Source organism: Gopherus flavomarginatus, chromosome 3, assembly GCF_025201925.1.
Source record: "Gopherus flavomarginatus isolate rGopFla2 chromosome 3, rGopFla2.mat.asm, whole genome shotgun sequence".
NCBI classification, from domain to species: Eukaryota; Metazoa; Chordata; order Testudines; family Testudinidae; genus Gopherus; species Gopherus flavomarginatus.
Genome location: NC_066619.1, coordinates 49917783 through 49942226, shown reverse-complemented (window position 1 = coordinate 49942226; position 24444 = coordinate 49917783). Strand labels below are relative to the sequence as shown.

General features: G+C 42.7%; 1 protein-coding gene and 1 long non-coding RNA gene across 2 annotated transcripts; both read right to left on the bottom strand.

Annotated features, from left to right (window-relative positions):
• Positions 1-3962: 3962 nt before the first annotated feature.
• On the bottom strand, positions 3963-6003 carry FOXD1 (forkhead box D1). The gene has a single exon (XM_050945277.1). It carries the CDS (start codon positions 5588-5590, stop codon positions 4436-4438), a length of 1155 nt encoding a protein of 384 aa, XP_050801234.1. The 5' UTR covers positions 5591-6003; the 3' UTR covers positions 3963-4435.
• An 898-nt stretch (positions 6004-6901) lies between these two features.
• LOC127047228 (uncharacterized) lies at positions 6902-24417 on the bottom strand. The gene is made up of 4 exons (XR_007773346.1): positions 24348-24417; positions 22475-22592; positions 21450-21514; positions 6902-7060 (listed from the first exon to the last, which is right to left on the bottom strand). It is a non-coding gene; the product is annotated as an uncharacterized LOC127047228 (long non-coding RNA).
• Positions 24418-24444: the final 27 nt, after the last annotated feature.

The following is a 24444-nucleotide window of genomic DNA, read 5'->3' as shown; positions in this document are numbered from 1 at the left end:
ATTACACTTACCTGCTGCAGATCTGGAAAGCCTCTGAGCCGATGAAACTTCCTCCATACGAGAAATCAAAATCTGCATAATTGGTACAACCTCTTTCGAAATTAAAAGGGAAACCGGCGAAACGTTGGATGAGCTGGGAGAGACATGCTGTTAAGAATACTCGAAAAATTGATTTGGTTATGATAGTATAAACCCTGAAAAGCAGGGTTATGATCACAATTTCCATTATTTCTGTCAAATTCAATATTATCGGAGACTACTCAGATACTTACTGTGACTAATGAAGGAAAATATTACACACAGTGTATTGTCTATCATTCATACCTGAGGCCATTAAAGCGCACACATTTTCCACCAGATCCACAGGCCTCAGTCTTAGTGAGAATAACTGCAAGCTACTTCTTGTGTTTAATAGTCTTTGAACTAACGAACCACACCGTGCTGAAATAGATCTGGGAACAGGTGAAAACAGTTTTCCTGTGCAGACAGCCAGGACAATTCTGACACTGAATACTTGAAATAATACTACATAGAAATGGACTGAATCATCAGTAGCAGCAAATCTACTTCCCCAGGCAGTAACAGAAGCAGCTCCTGACTCTAACTCAACCCTCAGCCAAGCCAGAACTCAGAGATAAGGGACTAAGGAGGGAGAGATCCAGAAAAGACAGATTCAGTTGTTCCGCAGGAAGACTTTTTTTAAAATGACAAGAAACAAGTGCATCTTCAAAATAATAGCCACACTACCTCTGGGCAATATTGTAAAGGAGGCAATCTATAAAAAAGAGCCAGGAGTATAATGACCTTCGCTTTCCTTTCTTTCTTTCTTTCTTTCTTTCTTGTTCGTTGACACTAACGTTAACAGCAAAACTATCACAACTTTCAGTTATATCAGCAGAACCTTTGGGTGTAACAGAACCATTGGTAAGGCAGGAAATATGCAGATATGCCAACTACTCAGGTTTGAAATTGGGGAACAGTTTGTTTTTTTAAAGGAGGAGTGGGGAAGGACTCAAAAATTTGTTTTATATCTGAGAGAAATAGTATATAATCTGGTCGAGAATAATTAAAAATAAATAAATTATCCAATAGAAACAAAGCAATACGTTGAAGGAAACATTTCTCGAAAGAGGCACCGTGTGTGGTATAAAAAGCGATTGAACCACATAAGGGCTGCATTAAATTCCCAATAGATAACATTTGGCTAAATCTATCACTAAATTAAAACGCTGCATAATAGCACCATAAACTAAAAAGTTTCTTTTTGTGTGGTCCTTCTGGAGGAACTGTTTGAAACATTAGCCCCCATATAGAGCAATCCCCGCCCTGTTCAGCTTCAGTAACTCGTCTCTCAGCCCTACGGGGATATGAGGAGGAAAAGAGCCTGGTTAATGAACCCACACTTTTGTAGCTGAGAGGAGGAGGAGGCGACACCATCATGTTTGTCTCCCCACCAGTTTGTTTATTAGAGGCCAGCCTATTTAGGAAGAATGGCTCCACTGGGCTCCATCCCTGCAAACACTACAAATGTCCTTCTGTTTGCCTTCAAAGAAAGGGGGACACTGCGCTACATTTGCATGCGAATGGGGACCCCGGCTCAGAGATGTTGTTAGCCCCATCAAAGGCTTTAGGGCTGGCCGGTCGGCCGGCCTTTGTTGCAGCACCTGCTCTGGCAGAGCAGCCTGGACACTAGCTGCTCAGTGCAGCGGGCACAGGGGCGCTGGGCCCTGAGGGCTCTGCAGAGCCCATGGCTGTTTGGAGAAGCACAAGACACAAGAGCTAAAGAAGTTAGGTCTTGCCGGTGGAGTCAGACTAAACAGCCACATTTGTCCCCAAATTAGTGATGGGAAGTCATTTCAACTCTATCTGCCAGCGACTAATTATCGTGTCTTTCAATTTCCAAATGGAAGCCTCTGCCCAAATTCGAGGGAAACCACTGACATGAAATATACAAGAAGTCTTTAATATACCTTTACTCGTGAAAGGTACCCAAGGGGAAAGTAACACGCAGGCACACACACGCATCTGCGTGTGTGGAGACAGCCTTATGGACATGTAACATGGCTTTCTTCCTGGGTTTGGTTGTTATAAAGCTAAAAGAAACAAGTAATGGGAAGTGGACCACCTGAGGCTACTTTCCCTGTTGCACCGATAAAAGGTGGAGATTTACGAGTTCTGTATCTAAAACCACAATCTTGCTAACAAGAAGAATAAAAGCATGAATATTATTCTGTGTGTTTGACAACTCTATTTAGAATGCATAGATATAGACCTGTTTTCCCACTACAAACTTCCACTGATTAATTTTAAATCTTAACTCCTATGGATAACATTTTTAAAATTGGCTATTTACTGTTAGGCTACTAAATCCATTTTTAGACATCTAAATAAAAGTAGCATGATTTCCCAATGTGCTGAGAACTTGCATTCCCATTGGGAGCTTACTAGTCACCCACGTTTGAATACGTTGGCCTGTATTTTTAGAGGGCTGCTATGAGTAGTTTAATTCATAATTAAACCATGAGTTTAAGGATATTGGGCAGCTAATTTAAACTCTATTAGTGCAGTGTTTGCGAGATTTAACACATATTTACTCGAAGTGCAATATATTACTCCATCAACAAACATGTCTTGCAATAGTTGACTTTAAACGTTTCTGAAAAATGTAGACCTATTTCTTCTTCGGGAACTTTTATAAACCCGTATTTAATAGATCATTTGTAAATAATAATGAAGTAAAATATTTTTCCAATCTTCTTACAAGGACAAATATATGATGCCTTTGAGATTTTTCTGTTATTCTAAAAATTAAATGTGACTTTACACACTGTTGTTCTCAGGCGACCCAAAGCGGCCCTTCATCTATATGCTGCAAATAGAACTCAGCGGACACCAGACGTCCAGTCATTCCGCGTATTAAAAACAATTTTAACACCGCATTGCTACAAAAGAATTCCGAAATCATTATTTAGCTGTTCACGAGACCACAGGCCACTATCATTCTGTAAACTGACGAAAAAAAACACTTGAAATGTGAAAGCATATAACTGAAAAAAACTTCCGTTTTCCAGGAAATCCGGATACCTTGTTAAATAAAATTACAGAGGATACCTTTTAAACAGAACTCTCTGATTTGGAATCCGTATGTTTGTATTTCATAATATTCCATTCGGTCACAGGCCCATTTTTTACAAATATGTTTTTCAAATTCAGACTTTGAGTGTCTCAATTTTTGTCTAAATCTGATATAATAACTGCGTATATTTTGTATATTTATATATTCATATTTAAATTACTTAAATATTTAATAAATGGTTTCGACAGAAAAATATTATATATTTAAATGTACCTTTTGTACTCTCTCTCTATATAAAAGTAGCTGAAAGTGCTTGTATTGTCTTTACTTCAGCCTAAAAGTGTAAGGGGAAAATTCCCCATAAGAGCTGTTTATATAGAATTTATTTTTCTTTTCCTTCATACCGTTTGAAAACTAAACTGATGTAGTTATCATTTAAAACACCCTCAAAAGTATTAAAATAGTCTACATTTATTGACCCAAATACAAATACTTTTAATGTTAGAGCATTGTAATTTGCAGGAAGTGGATATCTTCCAACAACAAATAGATTTACTTACTCCCCTCCATTTATATTTTTATTTTGTATTATTTGTTATAGCTGACAATGGCTAGACTATGAAGATCATCATCTGATTTTCTTCTTGGTCAAATCCTTTTATAAATAACTATTTGCTGTAAAGTATCGTGGTTACTGTTGTATTAACTTTTCTATTATTCTACTAATCGCAAATCAGAACACTCACTCTATGGGGGGGGGCGTCTAAGGAGGGGAACGTCCAAAGCCAATTGTATGGGAGGGACTTTTTTGGAAATTAAAAAATTTATTTTCGAAAATGTGTAAAAAATGTACATTAGAATAGTACAATAATACTTGCCAGTAATTTTAACAACATTCCTTGTAAAGAATACGCATAACGTACAAAATAAAAACTCCGCATGTCTATTATACAAACACAGGTTAAAATAAGAAAGGATAATCTTGACTTTCTTCGGTGTAAACATGTTAATTTCCTTTTATAAAAGTACATGAGACAAGTGTACTAAAATGAAAAAGTATTGCTTTATTGTCCTCCCTCAAGACCTTTCATTTCTCTTGTACATTATTGTTTTTGAATTCCTGGACCTGAGAATCTCCGAACTTCAATGGTTTAGAGATATTTTTTTAAGGAATAAGATATAACTTTCCAACAACAAAAGTTTCTGCCTATGCAGCATATAGAATTGGCTTTGCATAAATATAGGTACCGAACAACAAAGTGGCAGGACACAAATCGGCTGCATAAAATGTCCGTTTCAATTCGTGTAGGTGAAAAAAAGATAGACCTCGAATCCTACCTTCTGAAAGACTTTAAATCGTTAACAGTTTGAAATCCTAGCAGTAAAGTTCTCGACATTAGACAAGGCTGTCCCTTGGTGCAGTGCCCCTAAGGCCGCGGCGGCAGAAGAAACGGAGGAAGAGGAAACCAGAGACCTGGCTAAGACTGGAACCACGGCAGACTGGGAGGCACAGCTGCTGCCAACCCCCCCGATGATGCTCTCAATGGAGAAGGGAGACCGGGCCAGAGCCGAGCTGCTGGATTTGGCAGCGTGCAGAGAAGTCAGGGACGGGCTAAGCTGCGGCGGGTAGCTGAAGGTCCTGGCCAGCTCCGCCGCTGGCAGTAAGGAAGCTGGAGGAGCTGCCGGAGCAGCAGCAGGAGGCAGGACTGGGCCGGCGGCGCCCGGGGGCGGCTGCCGGGCCGGCGGGGAGTGGTGGTGAAAGGCAAAGAGAGCGGCGGAGTGGGGGTGGTAAGGCTGGAGCTGAATGCCATATCCACAGCTGTACGGTCCGTAGCCGTAGGGCGCCGGCTGCTGCGGCGGCGGCGGCTGCTGCAAGAAGGTGCCGGGATCCACCCCGCGCAGCAGCAGCTCGGGCGCCGGCAGCTGCTGCCGCTTGAAGCGCTTCCTCCGGCGCAGGAAGCTGCCGTTGTCGAACATGTCGGCGGACTCCGGGTCCAGGGTCCAGTAGTTGCCCTTGCCCGGGTTGCCGGGCTCGCGGGGGATCTTGACGAAGCAGTCGTTGAGCGAGAGGTTGTGGCGGATGCTGTTCTGCCAGGCGGGGAACTTCTCCCGGTAGTAGGGGAAGCGGCCGCTGATGAACTCGCAGATCTCGCTGAGCGTCAGGCGCTTCTTGGGGCTCTGCAGGATGGCCATGGTGATGAGCGCGATGTAGGAGTAGGGCGGCTTCACCAGGCTGTTCTTGCTGGCCCCGCCGCCGCCCGCCGCCGCCTTGTAGGGGCGCTGGGAGGAGGTGGGGGAGCTGCCCGCGTCGCCGCACGCCGGGGACCTGGGCAGCGAGATGTCATCGGGGAGCTCCCCCACCTCCTCGTCGTCCTCCTCCTCCTCCTCTTCCTCCTCCTGGGCATAGGGGCGCCCGCCGCGCCGGGGCTCCTCGTCTTCCTCCTCGCCCACCACATCGATGTCGGTCTCTTCAGCCAGTGCCGAGGCATCGGACATCTCCGAGCTCAGAGTCATGGCTTGTCGGAGCTGCTCATCGGGGCCGGGGAGCCGTGCACGCTGGAGTCCCCCTGCTTTGCTCCAGGCGGCGAATCCGCCCAGACACAGCCAGGATCTGCTGCCCTGGTGCGAACAAGCAACAAACACAGCAGCCAGCAGTAGCCTCAGCCGAGCAGGCAGCGGGAAATCTCTCCCCCTTGGCTGCGCCCTGGAGTTGGTTCCTCTCTTTCTCCTCCTCGCAGGAGCCCTCGGACATTAATGGATCCAGGGAAGGAGGAGAGCGATTAGTATTGGGGGGCGGTGTGGGGGAAGAGTCTTGGGAAAGGTCTTGAAAAGGCTGGGGCTGAGTCCAGAAGAGGGCGGCCTTTCTTCTCTCCTTATAGCGAAAGGGGGCCCATCACATGGCTCCAAACGTCAGCGCCACAACTGGGGAAACATCTTAGCGCGTTCCTCCTTGGAGAAATCAAACCAGCCCAGAGCAGGCAAAGTCCGGGGGCAGGGGACTGCGGGGGGAGGCACGACAAAATCGCCCGCCCCACTAGTCCTGATGCTTCCAAGAAACTCGACTGCTCGCACTGCTAAAGGTCAGGGTTGGGAAAGTGAAATACGCAGTACTTTCTGCTGCATCTCCCAATATACAGTGTGCCATCCTATTGCAGTTCTTCCCCCGCCCTCCGCTCTCCATGGGCCGCAACCCCAAAGTGCACTTCTGTTGCTGGGGTTATTTTGAGTAGTCGCCGGAGAACATATTTGCAACCCAAATCACTGCCCAAATCGCAAGGCATTTCAAAAACAGAACGCCCTCCATGTCTTTTGTAGCTCGAACCTTCCCAAGAAAAGGCGAAATCGCACCAAAAAGGGAGCGAGGCAATCCCAAATACAGGAACCGTCCATGCAAATATCCCACGGGTGGCAGGGAAATCTGCATTTTACTGTTTCATTCATTAGGATTTTGAGACTCTCAGCGGACATGTTTTCTTTTTTTCCCCTGCGGAGGAGAAGTTGCAAAACCATCTGTTTTCACCGGAATGTTAGCAGAACATAGTCGTTTTTGCAGATGGATTTCTTCTGAAGACAATTTGATTTTAATTCAATAACTGCAATTTAAGCCGAAGGAAAAGGAGAACACGCCTGATACAAATATAGACATTATTTTAATATAGGAGCCCTTGAAAATTAAAGTCAGTCTTCGAGTCCAGGACAGGATCTGAATGGAACTTTTGGTAGATAGGAACATTTCCTAACCATCAGGATGGGGGTAGTGGTCTAAACCTCCAGTGAAAAATGCTTCTTAGGCAGAAACTTTTAGAAAACTCTTTTTTTCCTCTCTTCATGGTATTTGTCATTTAGGAGTGGTATCACACATACTGTATAGCTCTAGCTGTCAATCAAATAAAAAATACCCCCACTATTTTTGTATTTGATTTTAAGGACTTTATTTAAAGGAAGAAGTGTAGCCCTTTCGGTTGTAGGAAACACAGAAAACTCCTGCAAGGAAAAACAAAACATAATATTTTAAGAATCTCTTCGCCTTTGAGCTGTGGAGCAAAAGTAATAAGAAAATGAAACAAAATTATATTTCCTAATAAAATCATGATATTTTTCAATGTCAGACGACACACTTTATGATGACAAAAGATCATACTCCTCTCAGAGGGCGCACACATTTAATGGATCACTTCCGACGTTAGAGCACTTCTAAGCACTCTGATATTAAAAAGAACCATCTTAAATACATATTATACATAGTTCTACCGAATTAATTCTAAATGATCATCTGTTTTAATGTAGGATAGTATATACAAAATATATTTTTATTCTGATTACAATTATTTTGAGAAGAAAAAATAACCACGCGCTATAACACATACGCCAAATATAACATTTTATTCAAATACACTTTCAACATATTTTCTAAATCAGAAGTTGCAAGCAAAACCGTTTCAAACTCAGGTTCATGGATTTGCGAACATAATCCTTGTTACTATTTCCAAATAATCCTATTTACATTGTGTTCATTACTGAGAAGCCAAAGGAGCATACCGCAAAAAGCTACAAAAGCAAAAGAATAATTAAAGCAATAGCTATGTTTTGGCTAATAGATTTTGTACCTTTGGAGAAATGATAAAGTAACTCGAGTTGTATTTAAAAATAGTGAGTAAAATATCGTTTATGTGGGAAAATAGTTTTCCGTTTTGGATACCAAGGCAAGTTATTATAGAAAGTTTCCCTGCTTGAAAAGTGTTTACAGTTGGTTTTTGTTTGTTCTAGTTTCTTAATTAGTGTTTTTTTTTCAATTCTCCTTGTCTTCTAGTACCTCTCATTGTGTTTTTATTACATTCCAGAATGTTTATAGTCGCCCAAAAAGAACTAAATAAAAAGAATGGAGTTTAACATTCGTGGGTCGGCACCAGCTTCACAGAAATAAGAATGCAAAAAATAACCAGACCTGCCTTTATCTTGTCTGCCAAAACCCGTGCATGATTCATCTATGTACATTTTATATGCCTAACACATGCAGAAAACAGTGTTCGAATATGACCCGTATCGCAACATTCTATTTCCATGATTTTGACGCACACGCCGATGAAAAACTGAAACATTCACATACCCTGAGTCCCTTTGTCTTAGGTGATTAAAATGTATCTTCCCAACACACTTTGAAAATGTTATAAGTCATCGTCTGTCACTCGAGGAAAGAGAGGCGGGGTTTTCTGAAGGGCAGTGAGTCAGCTCTGTCTACAGACAATTAAGATAAGGTTTTATTGCAGTCCCTCAGAATGATGGGGACTTTTTTTTGTCCAAAAGAATAGACTTCTTTCCTTCCAAACTTATAAAGGCTTTGCTAAAAATGTGTAACAGAAGACAACGAAACAAACAACGCTCATCAGGGAAATAACCTCGGGAGCAGGCCCTGGCTGCAGTTCTCTGGACAGTTCTGCTGTGTTTCGCTCGTGCAGGAAATCAAACAGCAGGTAAAGAAGGAGAAAGCAAAGTCCATTTTCTTGCATGTGTCAAATGAACGACAGTGCTCGGCGTGAAGAACTGTCGGTCCTAGATAGGAGCTCTTTGCTAAACAACCGCCAGCCCAGCGATTTGATGTTTTGCTCTTTTTACAGACAAGACAGCGAAACTCAAAGTTGAGTTTGCTCATCAGAACCGAAATCGCGCTGCTTCTCTGCAGATTTCCTTTCAGTGAGCTCTCTTTGGCGGAGATTCTCTGCGGACAAGGGATGCCACCTACCGGCAAAGATGCTGGCATGCCGGAACACGGGTATTTGTGCGCTCTCCACCGCGGTCGGCCAAGTTTGCTTTTGGAGTTTGTTCAGTACAGTGCGCTGGGATGACAGCCCTAGTCCCCAACCCCAGAAACCTGAGCATTGCCACGGGGTGATTAGCTCCAGCCCCAGCTGTAGGAAAAGACACTGCCGGTGCCTGGGCAGCTAAATGGAATTCTTTGGGCCAATATTGTGCTATCGATTGTGAAATCAATAGGGAGTTCTGCTTCCAGATCCATGGCACAGAAGTGCAGTTTGCATTAAAAAATTTGATGAGAATGCTAACAAGCAAAGATTAAAAGGAAGAACACAGGAATTTATATGATTCTAAGTATCTGCAAATAACAGCAATCCACTGGAGAAAATATGTAGGACTGTTATGGAAACAAACTACCAGACTACATTGTTTATATCCCTGAGTTTTTTCCCGGATTAATTCTGATTGACGTTTAGTGTCTATTCTTTGTACACTTGTCAAATGCTAATTTCAAGGTGTGGAAGCGCTTCCACCACTTCATTCTTCTATTGACAATGCACTTTGTACAAGTTCATAATACTGGAGAGAGTTTTAGAAACTGAATACATTAGTAATATGCAGCATGTTAATATAATTCCTACAGACAGTTATGGCATGTTGTTATTTAATGTGAACAGTAGAGATCCGGATATTAACTGTTAATGGCAATGATTCTACCGATTTGTATACTTCATTCTAGACAGCAGAGTGTGTAAACATAAAAGTCTTCGCTAAAACGATATGGGGCCATATCATGCTATCGATTTGTAACCAGAATTCCCTCAAATTGATGACACAATTAGGCTCATAGAAAATACATTTACTCATTACATTCTTGCTTTCTAGTCTATATTCATGTAAAAGTGTCCCCATTTATTTACTGTGTACATTTATTTAAATGGAAGCATTCCTCTGGAAAACCCACAGTCAATAAAGAAAAGAAAAGAAAAGAAAAGAAAAGAAAAGAAAAGAAAAGAAAAGAAAAGAAAAGAAAAGAAAAGAAAAGATGCAGCCATCAGCGTTCACAGCAAACAACTCTAGCCATTTATTCAATATGGATATTTCAACTGATACAGGAATGTGAATAGGAGATTGCCATTCAGTACATTACACTGAGCAGGAAACTTGTTTTCTAAGCAGGTTTCACAATCGGGAAGAGTTGGTGTCAGCAAAGGTTTAACCGACAATGCAAAAAGGGACAATTATTTGCCCTAACTAAGGAATTTTCATGACTGCTGATAACACTGAACATCCTCTGCAATGAACAGGCCATTTCTGAGGAGAGAGTCTCTCTAGTATTTGCCAACCCTGACATTGTCTAACAAACCAAAGCAGTCGCATTGTGGACAGGTTAATCATTTTTATACCCACCTTCTAGACAAGAGGAAACTATTAGGATTTCCATTCAGACCCCGTCACCAGCCCCAAATTGGGCCAAATTCTACCCTATATTCCTTGATCCTCACTGACTTCAATGATCATGGTCTCAAGGGTATGACTGAGAGCAGAATTTGTCCCAATGTACTTTCAGATTTCTTGTTTAATTTACAAATCATCAGTGAGCTTTTGTAATAAAAGAAACATTTTCCTGGGCTGTATCTGCTGCTATATGACCCAGGGGTGTAAGAGATGGGCCTTTTCAATGCCAATTATATAAGGAGAGAAACTATAAATCCAAACCTGCAAACCTTTACACCTAGAAATAGTTCCATTTTAGTCCATGGGATTACTATCAGGAGGGAGGCTTGTTTTCTTGTTTCTATCATTCATTTTTTATCCAGTCCCCATTTAGTTCGCTTATAGGGCCTTTAGGTTAATGGGAGTTTTGCCACTGACTTCAATGAGGGTGCACAAATAATGTAGGCTGCTAAGTGAGGGGGCGGGGAACAATACAGACAAAGTGGGAGAGATGAGAACGGGGAACGGGCAAAAGCATGATTTAACCTGCAACACCAAAACAACATGAAAATCGTAGTGTGTAAAAAGTTTGTGAAGCCCTAGAGAAGCAGCAAAATAGTAAATGTAATGTATGTATTTGTATTTCCTTTAGGGCACTTCTCCTAAGGCCTCGGCACTGCTACAACAATTACACAATACAGCACAAAAGAATAAAAATGACAAAATCCCCCAATAGTTTCTCACACCCAGACTACAGCTATATTTGCAAAATAATAATCATAATGATCCACAATAACTCAGACTCAGATCATCCTTTGTCCTTCTGTTCATGCAGAGTAAGATTGCCAGCATCATTAGCAGGAATATGCCTGGGCATGAATGATTACCATGGCAGGTATTCTATCCTGGGTTCACTGGCAGACACATAATATGAGACACTTCCTAAAAAGAAACAGAGTCTTTTTAGAACTTTCAAACAACAGGAATGTTTAAAATACCAGAACTGGGAAGGAAGGGAAGTTTGGGTTAAAAGTCTGTAGCTCTGTTACCCTGGGGAGGACAACATGATTAGAATAATGTTGGGATTTTTTTTTAAGTATCCACACACATACACATACTTCTTTTCACTTGCTAAAATGCTTGTATCATATACTCCATAACTTATACCTTAGAGTATGTCTACACTACAAAATTAGGTTGATTTTATAGAAGTCATGGAGATGTCCCTAGAGGATTCCTGCTCCATCCCCACACACGTTAACAGACTTTTCCAGTAGCTGTACTGGCCGCGAATGCATCTTAATTCTTCAAGGAAATCAAACATTAAACACAATTCCTTTTAAACCCTGCACTGTAGTTACAAATGTGCACTCACCAGAGGTGCCTTCTCCACCTTCAGAGTCCGAGAATCCGCCTTAGGAGGGTATTGGCTCCAGAGTGATGAAAAGGTCCTGGCTGCCGGGGAGAACGGATTCACTGCTTGCCTGCTGCACATTCTCCTCCTCCTCTACCTCATCCCCAAATCCTCCTCCCTGTTGCGTGAGACTCCCCCCTTGCAGGTATCCACGGACAGTGGTGGGGTAGTGGTAGGGTCTTCCCCTAGAATGGCATGCAGCTGATCATAGAAGCAGCATGTATGGTGCTCTGATACCTAGAGGCCAATACCATTGAATTGTGTCTGCACTACCCCAAATTCGATCCAGCAAGATCTATTTTAGTGCTACTCCCCTCGCCGGGGAGAAATACAGAAGTTGATTTTAAGAGCCCTTTAGGTCGACAGAATGGGGTTGGTTGTGTAGACGCATTGCTTATAAAATCGACCCAGCGTGGCTAAATTCGACCTAACCTCGTAATGTAGACCAGGGTTTAACTACATACATAGGATCAAATCCTGCTTAGTTTACTAGTGCAAATAGTCCCCTTGACTATTATTCATTCTAACCCATCTTTTAAAATCCCTGTATATCCAAACCACCTTCAAGCACATATTTGATCCAACAGACCAGTCCTATGCTGTTCCCTAAAAGTTCACAGTCTCAAGAAGGCTGGGGATGAGCAAGTTCCAAAGCCAAGGACATTCCCCTGTATCCAATCCCCAGGATTCAAATCTGGAGATGGAACAAGAATTCTTTAGTTGACCGCCACTGTTGGGAAGGATGACTAAGCAGAGAAGCAGTCTCTTAGCTAGTCACAAGCTGAGCATCTGAGGCATTCTAGGTTAAAACCAATACCTTGGATTGCATATGGAAACAGATGTAGCACCTGCTAAATCAAATATGCTTCTTGTAAGAGATGAGTAAATTCCCATCTGACCTGGCATTTTAGTCATCTAGGCTGTTCTGGGTGGCTTCACCGCTATGTTGATGGTGAGCCTTTTGAGTCTTATAAAAAATAATAGCTCAGAACTAATGATCTACACAATAACCTTCCCCAGGTGATTTTTAGTTCAACACATAGCACGGCACCCTTTGAACCTTATGTTTGGATTGGCACTGGAGTCAGGGAATGTGAGCACACTTTGCCAGACATTTAGGATGAGGTCAGACTTTGCTCTTGCTCAGAAGTACTAACAACTACATTATTTTAGGGGAAAATTGGAAAAATCTGCAGGAATTATTTCTGATTTGGAAGAATTAGGATGCCTCTTCCTCATTTTCTCAAGAAGTCAGGAACATGCATATTTTTATTCATTAAGGATGATTTTCTCAAATTAATGCATATTATCTGAATCTGTAAAAGTTGGGAATTTCACCTGTAAATTCATGCAAAGGCTGCTCAACATCAAATTAGATTCACATATTCTCAAACACAGTTCACATATGCATGTACATGTCTGTAAAACTTCCTATTCACTGCTCAAAAACTGGCCGAGTGTGGGCGGGTTGAGCTATAGCTATTGACTTGGAAGGAAGAAGAAATGAAAGGAGGGTAGGAGTGGAAAGGATGTTGTGGAGTAGATGATGGTGAAGAAGGAGGCAGAAAGGGGTCATAAGTTTTGGGACTACTTTCCTTAAGTAAGGCAAGTGAATGGAATATGCCCTATGCAAGGAATATTGGAAGGAAGTGAGCCATGCCTTATTCAGTGTGTACTTTATAATACAGTGAATGAGATGTGCATGATCACTTCACAGCTCAGTTAGGTCACACAAACTTGTGGCTTTCCTTCACTTTGAAGGCAATTCCCCAAAGTACAGGTTGGGACCCTCATGGTTTCAGAAGTGACCTAAGAGGGTCATGGGAAGGTATGCAAAAATGTAGCATTTTGCAAATAAAATAATACAATTAATATGATAAAAACGGATATACAACGTAAGTTTTGGAATGCTATGGTATACTTTAATGCAGCAGTTCTCTAACTGTGGGGCTCAGGAATGTGTGAAGAGAGGCATAACCTGTGTGGGTTTTGGTTTTTTGTTTGTTTTTTTAAAGGGCTCTGACTGTCAGCCCTGGGAGGCTGGGGCATGTGCAGAAGGGCCCTGCACACCCCAGACGTGGGGATAAAGCGGACAGATGGAGCCTGGGCTCGGTCTCTCCCCTCCCACCATTCAATTACCTGGAGGCAGCAAGGCAACAGCTGTTAGCAGCAGTGCAGAAGTAAGGCTGGCAATATGGGCGCTAAGTCTGCTGTGAAAAGTGATATTGACAAATATCACTTTTCACATTGCCACCTTTACTTCTGTGCTGCTGCCTTCAGAGCTAGGCACCCAGTCAGCAGACACTGCTCTCTGTTTTGCCTTCAGAGCTGGGTGGCGGTAGATGTACTTGCAGGGGGAGGGGACATAAATAACTACAGACACAAAGAAGGGAGGCCTGATTAAATAAATTTGAGAATCACTTTTTTAATGCAATCACTGTTAAAAACCAAACCAAATTCAGCTGGGATTCTCAGAGTGGACTGGAATAGCACATGAGTGTGCACAGCCAGCTGTTTGAGCCACTGCTAATAAAACAGGTTCTTCAGTGTGTGCCCAGATTTACCTCACTCAAAATAAAACAAGCCCCATTAAAACACATTATTTATTAAGGATGACACAAAGTGTCCTTTACACAGACTTCTCAAAGCTTGTTCATGAATTACAACATTGACATGCTGGATGTAATTGCTGTGGAACAGGAACACTGCTGAGCTTCACACAATTATGGTATTTGTGTTTACTCTTCATTGGAGCTCAGTTCAGACCAATGGGTGATTTGGAAAGATGGTTTCATTGTAACCCTGCCTGCTCAGAGTGGCCCTCTGTCCCCTTCTGGTGGTGGCTAGGCCAGCTAGTGCTTGATGAGCCTACTACAGCCTTAGCTAAGAGTAAAATATCTTCTAGCCCAGACAGTAGAGGCTGATGCATTTAGGTCCCAAGTTTGATCCCTTGTTGATACCCAGTGTGAGCCAGCAGTTACATCATTAAAAGAACAAGTTGGTTCCAACCATGACAGGGAGGGGAGAGAAGAAATACAATGAAAGAAAAATATGACACAGGTATGGTTTTACATTACTTGTGAAATTTAGAAACTAAATATCCATTGCTGAAAGATAATATTTTCTCCAAGGAATATGCACCCAGAATGTCAGATTAGTCCACATTATTGGGATCCTTTTGCACTCTTCAATACTTCCAGCTTCTCAAATACCTGCAGCTACAACATATGCCTTCTTGCAACGGAGTCTTACAAAACTGTGTCCCATGTTATCAGATGATGACTTGGCCATGGTCAGTTACACCTTCATGTCCTACAGGCTACATCACTGCAACTCGGTATACTGGGCATGAGTACTCTGCATTTTAAAAGCTTCAGTTAGTTCAGAATGCAGCATGCAGTCTCCTCAGTAATATCCATCACTGAGAGCATAAATAACTACGCTTAACTCACTACACTGCTCCCCATAGAATACCTAGTCAAGGTTAAAGTCATGGTCCATTTTCAAGGCTTTCCATGAAACTAACCTTAAGTATCTCACAGAAAGCCTCTCATTTTCTCAGATAACATTCTCCCTTAGCAGCTATATACCTCAGAAACTATTATCCTCAAGGATGAAACTTACGAGACCAGGCAACAGGACTTTCTTGGCACCAGAGCTTTTGAATAACAACTAATTTCACAACCCTCAGAATGAAGTGTAAAACTCACTTCTTTGACTTTGGAAAAGCTAATCCCCAACTACAACCAGCAAAGAAGTAGAGAGGAGGTGGAACAGGAATAAAAAGTTGTGAAAACCAGAAGGAAAAGAAAAAAAGAGAGAAGTAAAAGAAGAGGGAAGGAGGAAATAAAATCTCAAATAAAAAAATTCCCCTACTGTGTTGGGGGAAGTTGAGAGAAAATGTAAGCTATGGGACAGCTGTAAATTTTGTATGCAACTCTTCAGGAGGTATTCAGAGATGACCACAAAGGGTGACATTACAAAAACCTGGACGAACAGATAAACAGAAAGCAAACTCTGGAGGAATCAAAGTTTTGAGGACAAAAGTTGAGGAGGATGGTGGTGTCTTCAACAGTAATGGAGCATAGAAGACAATTTTAGGAGGAAAAATAAGGAGTTCTGGTTTAGCGATAGTGAGTTTGAATTGTTTGCCAACCAACACTTTTTCCAAGATGGCTTGCTATTAGAGGGGCATATAAGGATCAGGGATGCCTTAAGGCAGCAATTTGAAACTGAAAGCCACTAATATTTGTTGCTATGCTTGGGATTGCTGTCCTTGTAATGCTTGGAGGTGATTGATGTACATGATGCAAGAAGGGGCCTTAACATAATTATATGTTGCTTTGCAGTGCACTCTTTCACTTAATAGAATAAAAGATTGCTTTCAAACAAACACAATTATTTTATTAAAAGACAACAACCGGAAGAGAGAGTAAAAAGAAAAAAATTCATCATCAGGGAGGAGAATGGGGGATGAGGTAAGGGGAAGTCTCAAGAGGAGGAGGGGTCCCAGGACAGCTACAGATTTGTGTATGTTCAGGGATCATACCCAACTTTCTCCTTTGGAGTACAATGCAGTGGGTGCTATACTTCAGCAGGGCCAAACTGCAGAGGGATGGGTGTTGAGTGCAGTGGGTAGTGGGAGTTGAGAGTGCTGGACTGTGAGGAGGGAGGAGTGGAGCTGCTGGTAGAGAGTGGAGCCAGGAGGTTGATAACTGTGTGTTGGCGGTGTGTGGAAAGCACATGGGAAAGAGTTTTGCGACAGCAGCTGCAGGGGAGGGCGGGCACAGAGCTGCTTAGTTTGAAGAGCTAGTATCGCCTGGAGTGTGTCCACTTGACACTCCATAATGTTTAAGAGCTGCTCCGTGGCTTCTTTCTGGTGTTTTGCGTTCTCCTTTAGGTCCCTCTTCTCACTGTCCCGCCACTCCTTCAATTCCTGTTTCTCGGTGGCGGAGTGCATCATAACCTCATGGAGAAGGTCCTTCTTAGTTCTTCTTGACCACTTTCTAATTCTGCACAGCTGTTTTGCTGCTGATAACAAAGAGCAAGGCTGGGCTCTCAAGGTCATCTCTGTGAAGTTTACATTTTACAGAAGCAGTATTGTTTGCAACACAGACAACACTGATTTAGTGCTTTAAAACACAGCCAGTACTCAGAACACCTGTCACTAACTGTCTGACCCCAGGCAAGCGCACATGAGCCACAAGACCCCCAAAATAGTGAGTAACCGCAAGACAGGGATAGTGCAGACCTGCCCTGAGCAACAATGTTGTTGCTGAAGTACTGGCAGGCCCTCTCAGAGGTCCAGAGAGGCCTGGACCACTTCCAGCTTTTGAGGCCCAGGCCACTTCCAGCTTTTGAGGCCCCTAGTCATAATAAAAATAAAAGATGATGACACTTGAAAACAAAATAAGGCACCAAAACAAGAGTGAGACATAATTTGAATATTTTTTTATCTAACAAATGCTTTTCTAGCCTTTTTCTGTGCAAATGCACTAATTATTGAGGAAAAATCTAGCTTTCGTGCAATGTCACAGTTGATATTAAGCATGGTGAGCCCATTCAAACGTTCTTGTCCCATAGTTGAACGGTGATAGTTCTTTACCTGCTTCAACACGTTGAAGATGCGTTCAGCTGAAACCACTGATGCAGGCAAACGGACAAAAATACGCAATGCAATTGTGATATTAGGAAGCACCCCAGAAAGTCCAAATTTGAGTATTTTTTGAAGCAATTCCTTTGTCTTGCAATCCAATTTAAAGTTCATGGAATATATTCGTTTGAGGAAGATGACCTTGTCACTGAGATCTTTTGAGATTTCTTTGTTGTACAGTTGCTGAAATTGTTCAGTTGCAGAAAGTAGATCTTCATTACTCTGCCTGTCGAACTGGCAAAGAAATCCCAGAAGGGTACAAATTAGTCGCAGTGACTCAAATCGACGTGTAAGACCTGATTGAATAGAGTCAATGATGACAAGGAAGACAAGGATGACCCTATAATACTGCTCGACATTGGATTCAGTAGGTAAGATACGATTGGTGGAGAACTCAGATGAAATGTCAAAATTCCGTGCTACTAATTTGGACTCAAGTATCAGGGAGTAGCCGTGTAAGTCTGTATCCACAAAAGCAACAAGGAGTCTGGTGGCACCTTAAAGACTAACAGATTTATTTGGGCATAAGCTTTTGTGGGTAAAACACCACTTCTTCAGATGGATTAAGTCAGGATCGCTTCCCATTGTTCACGAATTTGTTGAATGTCATTGATAAAACTTTCAATGTTATCCCTCTCAACATCAAGTGTAGCATTGCATGATTCAATTACCAGATTCGTTTGGTGGATCATTGTAAGTAGCTTCAACCACAAAGATGACATCAGAATGCATTAAAATTTGGACATGTGCTTTTGAATAGACTGAAGTTCAGTTCAAGCCTGTGCAGTGAGAATGAGAGACTCAAGCTCATATAAAGCCTCTCTCACTGAATTCAAATGTTGCACAACTGGTTGAACACCATCAATCCATGCAGACCATCTAGTTTTGGACATCCCATGCAGTGAAACAGGAAGATATTGCTTCAGAATTTCCCACCTTTGTGGACTGCTACTGAAGATATTGTACATTTGCTGAACAGTTCCAAAGTAAGTAATTGCCTCCTTGCATGATTCAGCACAGTCAACACCTACAAAGTTTAGTATGTGGTTTCCACAGCTGGAGAAAATACAATTTGAATTATGTTCAAGCAGAACTGCTTGTATACCTTTGTACTTCCCAGCCATGTTAGATCCATTGTAATAGGCTTGACCAATGCAGACTTGAAAATCTCACTTAAAACCTTCTAGAATTGCTAATACTCAAGCAGCAATTTCTTTTCCGGTTTTTCTCGTGAAATTATCAAACAAAATAAACCTTTCTTCAATTGAAAATGTTGAGCTGTCTAAAATCTTAAAATATCGAATAACCATAGTAGTCTGTTCCTTGTGAGAACAATCTGGAGTGGAATCAACAACGATTGAAAAATACTTGGCATTTTGAATCTCATCAAGAATTGTTATTTGTACAAATGACCCACATAGCTCAATAAACTCGTTGTGTATGCATGTGGAGAGATAATGGACTTGCATGCACTTCTGTCTCTCTTGTGATTCTCGAACACGTTTAACATGCTCTGATAAAAGTGGGTCATCTTTTCTGAAGAGCTCAACTATGCCTAGAAAGTTTCCATTTGCATGATCACCAATACGTTGACTGGAACCAAAGAAAGCCAATCTCCTCAGAAAGAAAAAGGATGACATCCAGGATGTGCTCAAGAAGTTTTTTCCAGTTATTAGTTTCTGTGGAGAGTTCAGTCAAGAGTAAATTTTCAACTGAGCTTTCAGCAGATGCTGCCCTACTGGCTGATTTCATGCAACACAGTTTTCTTTGTGTGACACTGAACTCTCATGTGACGGTATTCGGTCTTTCAACTTCCTCCAATCTCTGTTGATGCTCTATCCTGATTGATCAGAGAGAATTGATGCATTTGCAGCACTATTGTTCAAAATGAAGAAGGATGTACAGTACAGAGATTGTTTTTCCGTACTCCAGCATAATCAGTCTCTTGTGCAGGTCTCATCATTTGGAAAAGTTTTTCTCAGCAGACGAGTAGGGAAAGCATGATTACTTGGATGGAATGTTACTTGGAATTTCAAAACAACTAATTTGAAGAAAAGACTGCATTTGGGTAGCATTGCTCTTATCAATAATTCCAATGTCTGTCACAGTCAAACCTGTAGTACTCATGAATTGTTCTTGATGCGCAAGATCTACATCTTCCTGTTGCTGTTGAGTTTCTTGATCCTACACAGTATCTTCTGCTGCATCTGTTACTGTTGGCACATCTTCTTGACTACTGATATTTCTGTAGCATTGTTTGTTGGGTAAGATGTGTTTTCCAGTGGTTTGAGAAATGAAGTTATTGGCTTTGCGCTCTTAGCTGCTGCTTCACTCACTTGTTTTCGCTGTCTGTTGCTTGCACCACTTTCAAATCTCCTCTTCATAGTGATCTATCTGGTCAATATGTAGCCTATTCACACTTGAAATATTCTGCTGTAAACATGTACACAACTGCTGAATGGTACACAAATGATGAAAAGACTTAAAACGAAGGAATACTAATTAAGAACACAAAATTAAACAGTCAGACAAGTTATTATCCTTATCACTGAGTCAAATCTCAAGTATGCAAGGTATAACATAACAGGCTGAGCTGAAGACAAAGGAATGACATATATATAGTAAACACAGACACGGATACAGACAGAGGGATAATGTCCAAAAATTTCAAATGTGTGCAGGGGTGGCAGGTTTGTAGAAATTTTGGTGGTGCCAAGAACGCCCAGACTCTGCCCCTACAAACTCCTCCCCCACCTGCTTAAGGCTCTGGGAAGGAGTTTGGGTGGGGGGAGAATCTAGGGTGCAGGCCCTGGGCTGGGGCAGAGGGTGGGTGTGCAGAAGGGGGTCTAAGGTGCAGACTCTGGGATGGAATTTGGGTGCTGGGTGCAGGCTGTGGAATGTGGCAGGGGGTGGGGGTACAGGAGGGGGTCTGGGGTGCAGGCTCTGGAATGGAGTTTGGGTGTAGGCTCTGGGATGAGGCAAGAGGTGGGGGTGCAGGCTCTGGGGGAGTTTGGGTGCAGGCTCTTAGAAGGAGTTTGAGGGTGGGAGAAGGTATGTGGGAAGGGGGTGTGGGTGCAGGCTCAGGGACGGAGTTTGGGTGCTGGTTGCAGGCTCTGGGCTTGGGAAAAGAGTGGGGGTAAAGGCTCTGGGACAGAGTTTGGGTGCGGGCTCTGGGCTGGGGGTGCAGGCTCTGGGGGGGAGTTGGGGTCCAGGCTCTGGGAGGGGGTGTGGAGGGAGGGGGTGCAGGCTCTGGGAGGTAGTTTGGGGGCTGTACAGAGGATGTGGGAAAGGGGTGGGGGTGCAGGCTGTGGGGGGGGTGGTGCTTACCTGGGGCTCCTAGGCAGGGCAAGCAGAGGGTCTCCATGCACTGTTACCCCCAGGCACTGCCCCAGCAGCTTCCCATTGGCCACAGGAGTGCTTGGGGTGGGACACAGACCCACCCCGCCCAGAGGCCTCAGGTAGGGGCCAGCAGCCACACAGAGCAAGCAGGCAGGAAACTGCTCAGCTCTGCTGCACTGCTGGTGAGTGTTGGCCCCGGGTGGTTTTAAATGGCCTGGGGAACGCACAGGGGGGAGGGGGCAGAAGGCAGGGCTGAGGGAGAAACCAGTGCTGGAACCAGGCCTGTGGTGCCTGGGCACCTGGTGCCCAGGCACTTCGAGCCCATAGAACTCACTGCCCATGAACATGTGTCCCAACGAAAATCACTGTACAAGATAGTCCTCTCAAATTTTCACCTTGAATCTGAGCCCATAGACTACAAAAATCTATGATGATAGCCAAGCTACCAAGCTAGGGCTCAATCAGCCAACCAGTCACCAATTTTAGCTACCATATGAAGATAATAATGAGGAATTCTCACACATAAATAATTCCTTAGTCAACTAGATGTAAAACTATAAAGACATTAAAATGTAACAATTCTCTACCTTGCAATACACACTTGATCCAGCACCAGCCACTAGTAGTGGTTTCTTTATATAATCAGCTGATCTGAGGACACATTCATCACGGTCTAATCTTATGCCACCAAAACTGACATTTTTATTAATATTTATGAACATTTTAACTCTTTAATATGATAAAATCTATATCAGTTAACAAAAAAAAATGTGTTTTACCAAATCACATCTTCTATTTGCTTAAATTTGCCACTCTAATCTGTGAGAAGGTGTCACATTTTGATCTGATAGGGATGCACAAAAAACACATTGTTAATTTTTTGGCATTTTATAAGTTTAACAAGTGTCTAAATTTGAGGTCCCCTTTGAGCTTGAGGCCCAGGCCAAACGGCCCTCCTGGCCCGCCCTCTGATTGGCCTTGAGTACCAGAGGGAAATATTTAAATACTTAAAACAAAAAATATTCTCATTTTTTAAAACTGATTACATAATTTTATATTCATTTTACTTTTCTGTAGACTTGTTAAAACAAATAAAACTATATTTTGGGGCTAAGTTTTTTAACAGTCTTTTAAAACATGTCTTGTTATAACAACAAATATTAAAACTGTAATTTAGTCATGAAATTCCTAGCAAATAAGTCACCAAAAAGTTATCAAAGTTAAAGGACAAGTTAATATTCTATTATTATTATTAACGTATATAGCACTAACAACATACACTGAACTTTACAAAATGTAGGCCCAGATTCTGCAAAAGCTTATGTATGTGCTTACTTTTATGCAAGGTGATTAGTCCCATTGAAGTCAATCATATGAGTCCCAGTTAATCATGTGACTTGGCCCACTTGCCTCCTCACAGTGAGCAAAGTCAAGTACATTGCTAAGGGCAGGTCTACACCTAAAAAGTTGCAGCAGCAGCACTAGTGCCGCTGTGCTTCTGCAGTGCTTTAGTGAAGACAGTACTACTCCGACCAGCGAGCTTCTCCTGTTGGCTTAGTTAATCCACTTCCATGAGAGGTGGTAGCTATGTTGATGGAAGAAGTCCTCTTGTGGACACAGCACTGTCAACACTGGGGGTTAAGCTGGTATAACTGCATTGCTCAGAGTATGGATTTTATACTGATGTAAATTCATAATGTAGACCTGGTCTAAGTCTGTGCAGAATCGGGCCTTAGATGAAGAAATGGTCCCTGCCATGAAGAATTTACAACCGAAGGCCCTAATCCTGAAAACATTTACACACCTGAATAACTATGCACATGAGAGAGACAAGGTGGATGAGGTCATATCTTTTATTGAACCAACTTCTTTTGGAGGAAGGGATAAGCTTTTGAGATGATTCACTGAGCTCTTCTTCAGATCTGGAGAAGAAAACAAGAGTGTTCAAGCTAAATACAAGATAGGACAGATTGTTAACCATAAGTTCATACATGTTGAAGGAGATCACTTAGAATGAAGTGGCCAATTAATACCTTTGAAGTCACAGGACTATGAAGGGTTAGTAGGCAGTAAGGTGTATTACGAGTTGTTGTAATGAGCCATAAAACCAGTCTCTCTGCTAAGTCCATGGTGTTTAGCATCCAGCAGACTCACGAATTTAAGTTTCCAGGCTCACCTTTCAAAGATGTTGTGCAGGTTTCCTTTGAGGATGAGGACTGAGAGGCCAGATATACAGTGATCACTTAGTGAAAAGTGTCACCCACAGGTGACAAGATGTTTTTGTCTTTTATAATTTTTCTGTGTGAATTCATTCAAGAGCATAGTGCTTGTCTGGTTTCACCCATATAGTTGTGGCTAGAGCATTTGATGCACTGGGTGAGCTACACTACATGTTGTGATAGGCATATGTAGGACCCATGAATCTTAAAAGGTGGTATTTTGAAGTAGTGATCATCGTAGCAATGGAGATAAGTCTTCAGGTTTTACATCTGTTGTTCTGGCAGGATCTGGTGTTGATTTGAATTGGTATATCCCAGTCTGTAGGGAGTTTGCTTCTGATGATGAGTTTAGCAAGGCTGGTGGGTTGTTTGAAGGTTTGGGAAAATTTTCTTTCATGATGTGGTCCCCATCAGGCACAGGTTGTATTTGTTTGGTGATACCTGTATGGGTTCTAGTATGAGGTGGTAGGTGACAACTAAAAGTGTGTGATCAATGTTTGTTTTTTCCTGTATTGAAACAGATTTTCCGCGTATTTGGGTGTCCCATTCCACACATAAGTATTCTCAGTGTGGAGTTATGTGTTTAATGATTTGCAGTATCAGGATCCAGTTCAGATAATACCAAAATGCAGGGCAACAGTCCAGGTAAAGAGAGCGTGAAGAATTATTGATAAAAACACTAACCTAGAGAAGACTCTTGGAGATGACCACAGAGGGTTTGTTAGACAAGAAGTGGGAAACTGTTCTAAGTGTAGGATATAACATGAAAAAAGGTATGAAGCCAAAGAGAGTCTTGAGGTGAGAGGAGTAAGATGGAAAGGGAAAGAGTACCGGAAAATAAAAACAGAGATGTGGGCAGGATTGAGATTATATAGGGCCTCAAAAGAAAATCCAAGGAGCCTGAATTATATATCCTGAAAAACAGGCAGGCAATCAAGAGAGTGAAGGAAGGATGATTTGATAGAAGGAAGCTTGGTGGAGGAGAATGATTTTAGCAGTGGTTTCTGGGGATAAAATGAAGGAGATTAGAAAATAACAGGCACAGAGGCCAGAGGAACAGAGGTTACTGCAATACAGGGAAGAAGCGATGAAAACAACAACAAGGTTTTAGCAATGTAGATAGGAGGGAATGGCCAGAGTTTAGCTGTATGCGAGCAGAAAGAAGAACAGGGTTTAGGGAAATGCAGAAGAAAGCCCACGCGCGTGCCCAGAGACAGAGCCGCAATTCTCCAGCAATCCCGATTGCAGCAGCTAGGGAGGCAAAACACAGACCAAAGGCGGCGACCTGGTTTCGTGCCGCGGTTGCTGCAGGCAGGCGCCTGACAAAGGTGCCCAGCTGAGAACGGGTTTCCCGGACGCTCGGTCCAGCATCCCCCGCCATCTCTGGGGCTGTGAAGGGGCCGCTCTCTAGGCCCCAATCCCAGCTGCTCTCGGGCCCCGGGCTCCCACCCGCCCCACCTGTGTGACGGTCCCCGCGCTGGCTGGGCTCACCCCAGCGGCGCCACACAAGGAGCGCGCGCCGAGTTCCTGGGCTGAAGTAGGAGGAGCGCGAGCG

Excerpts from the sequence above, each read along its gene's own strand:
- FOXD1 (XM_050945277.1), bottom strand. The coding sequence starts at position 5,590 with ATGACTCTGAGCTCGGAGATGTCCGATGCCTCGGCACTGGCTGAAGAG.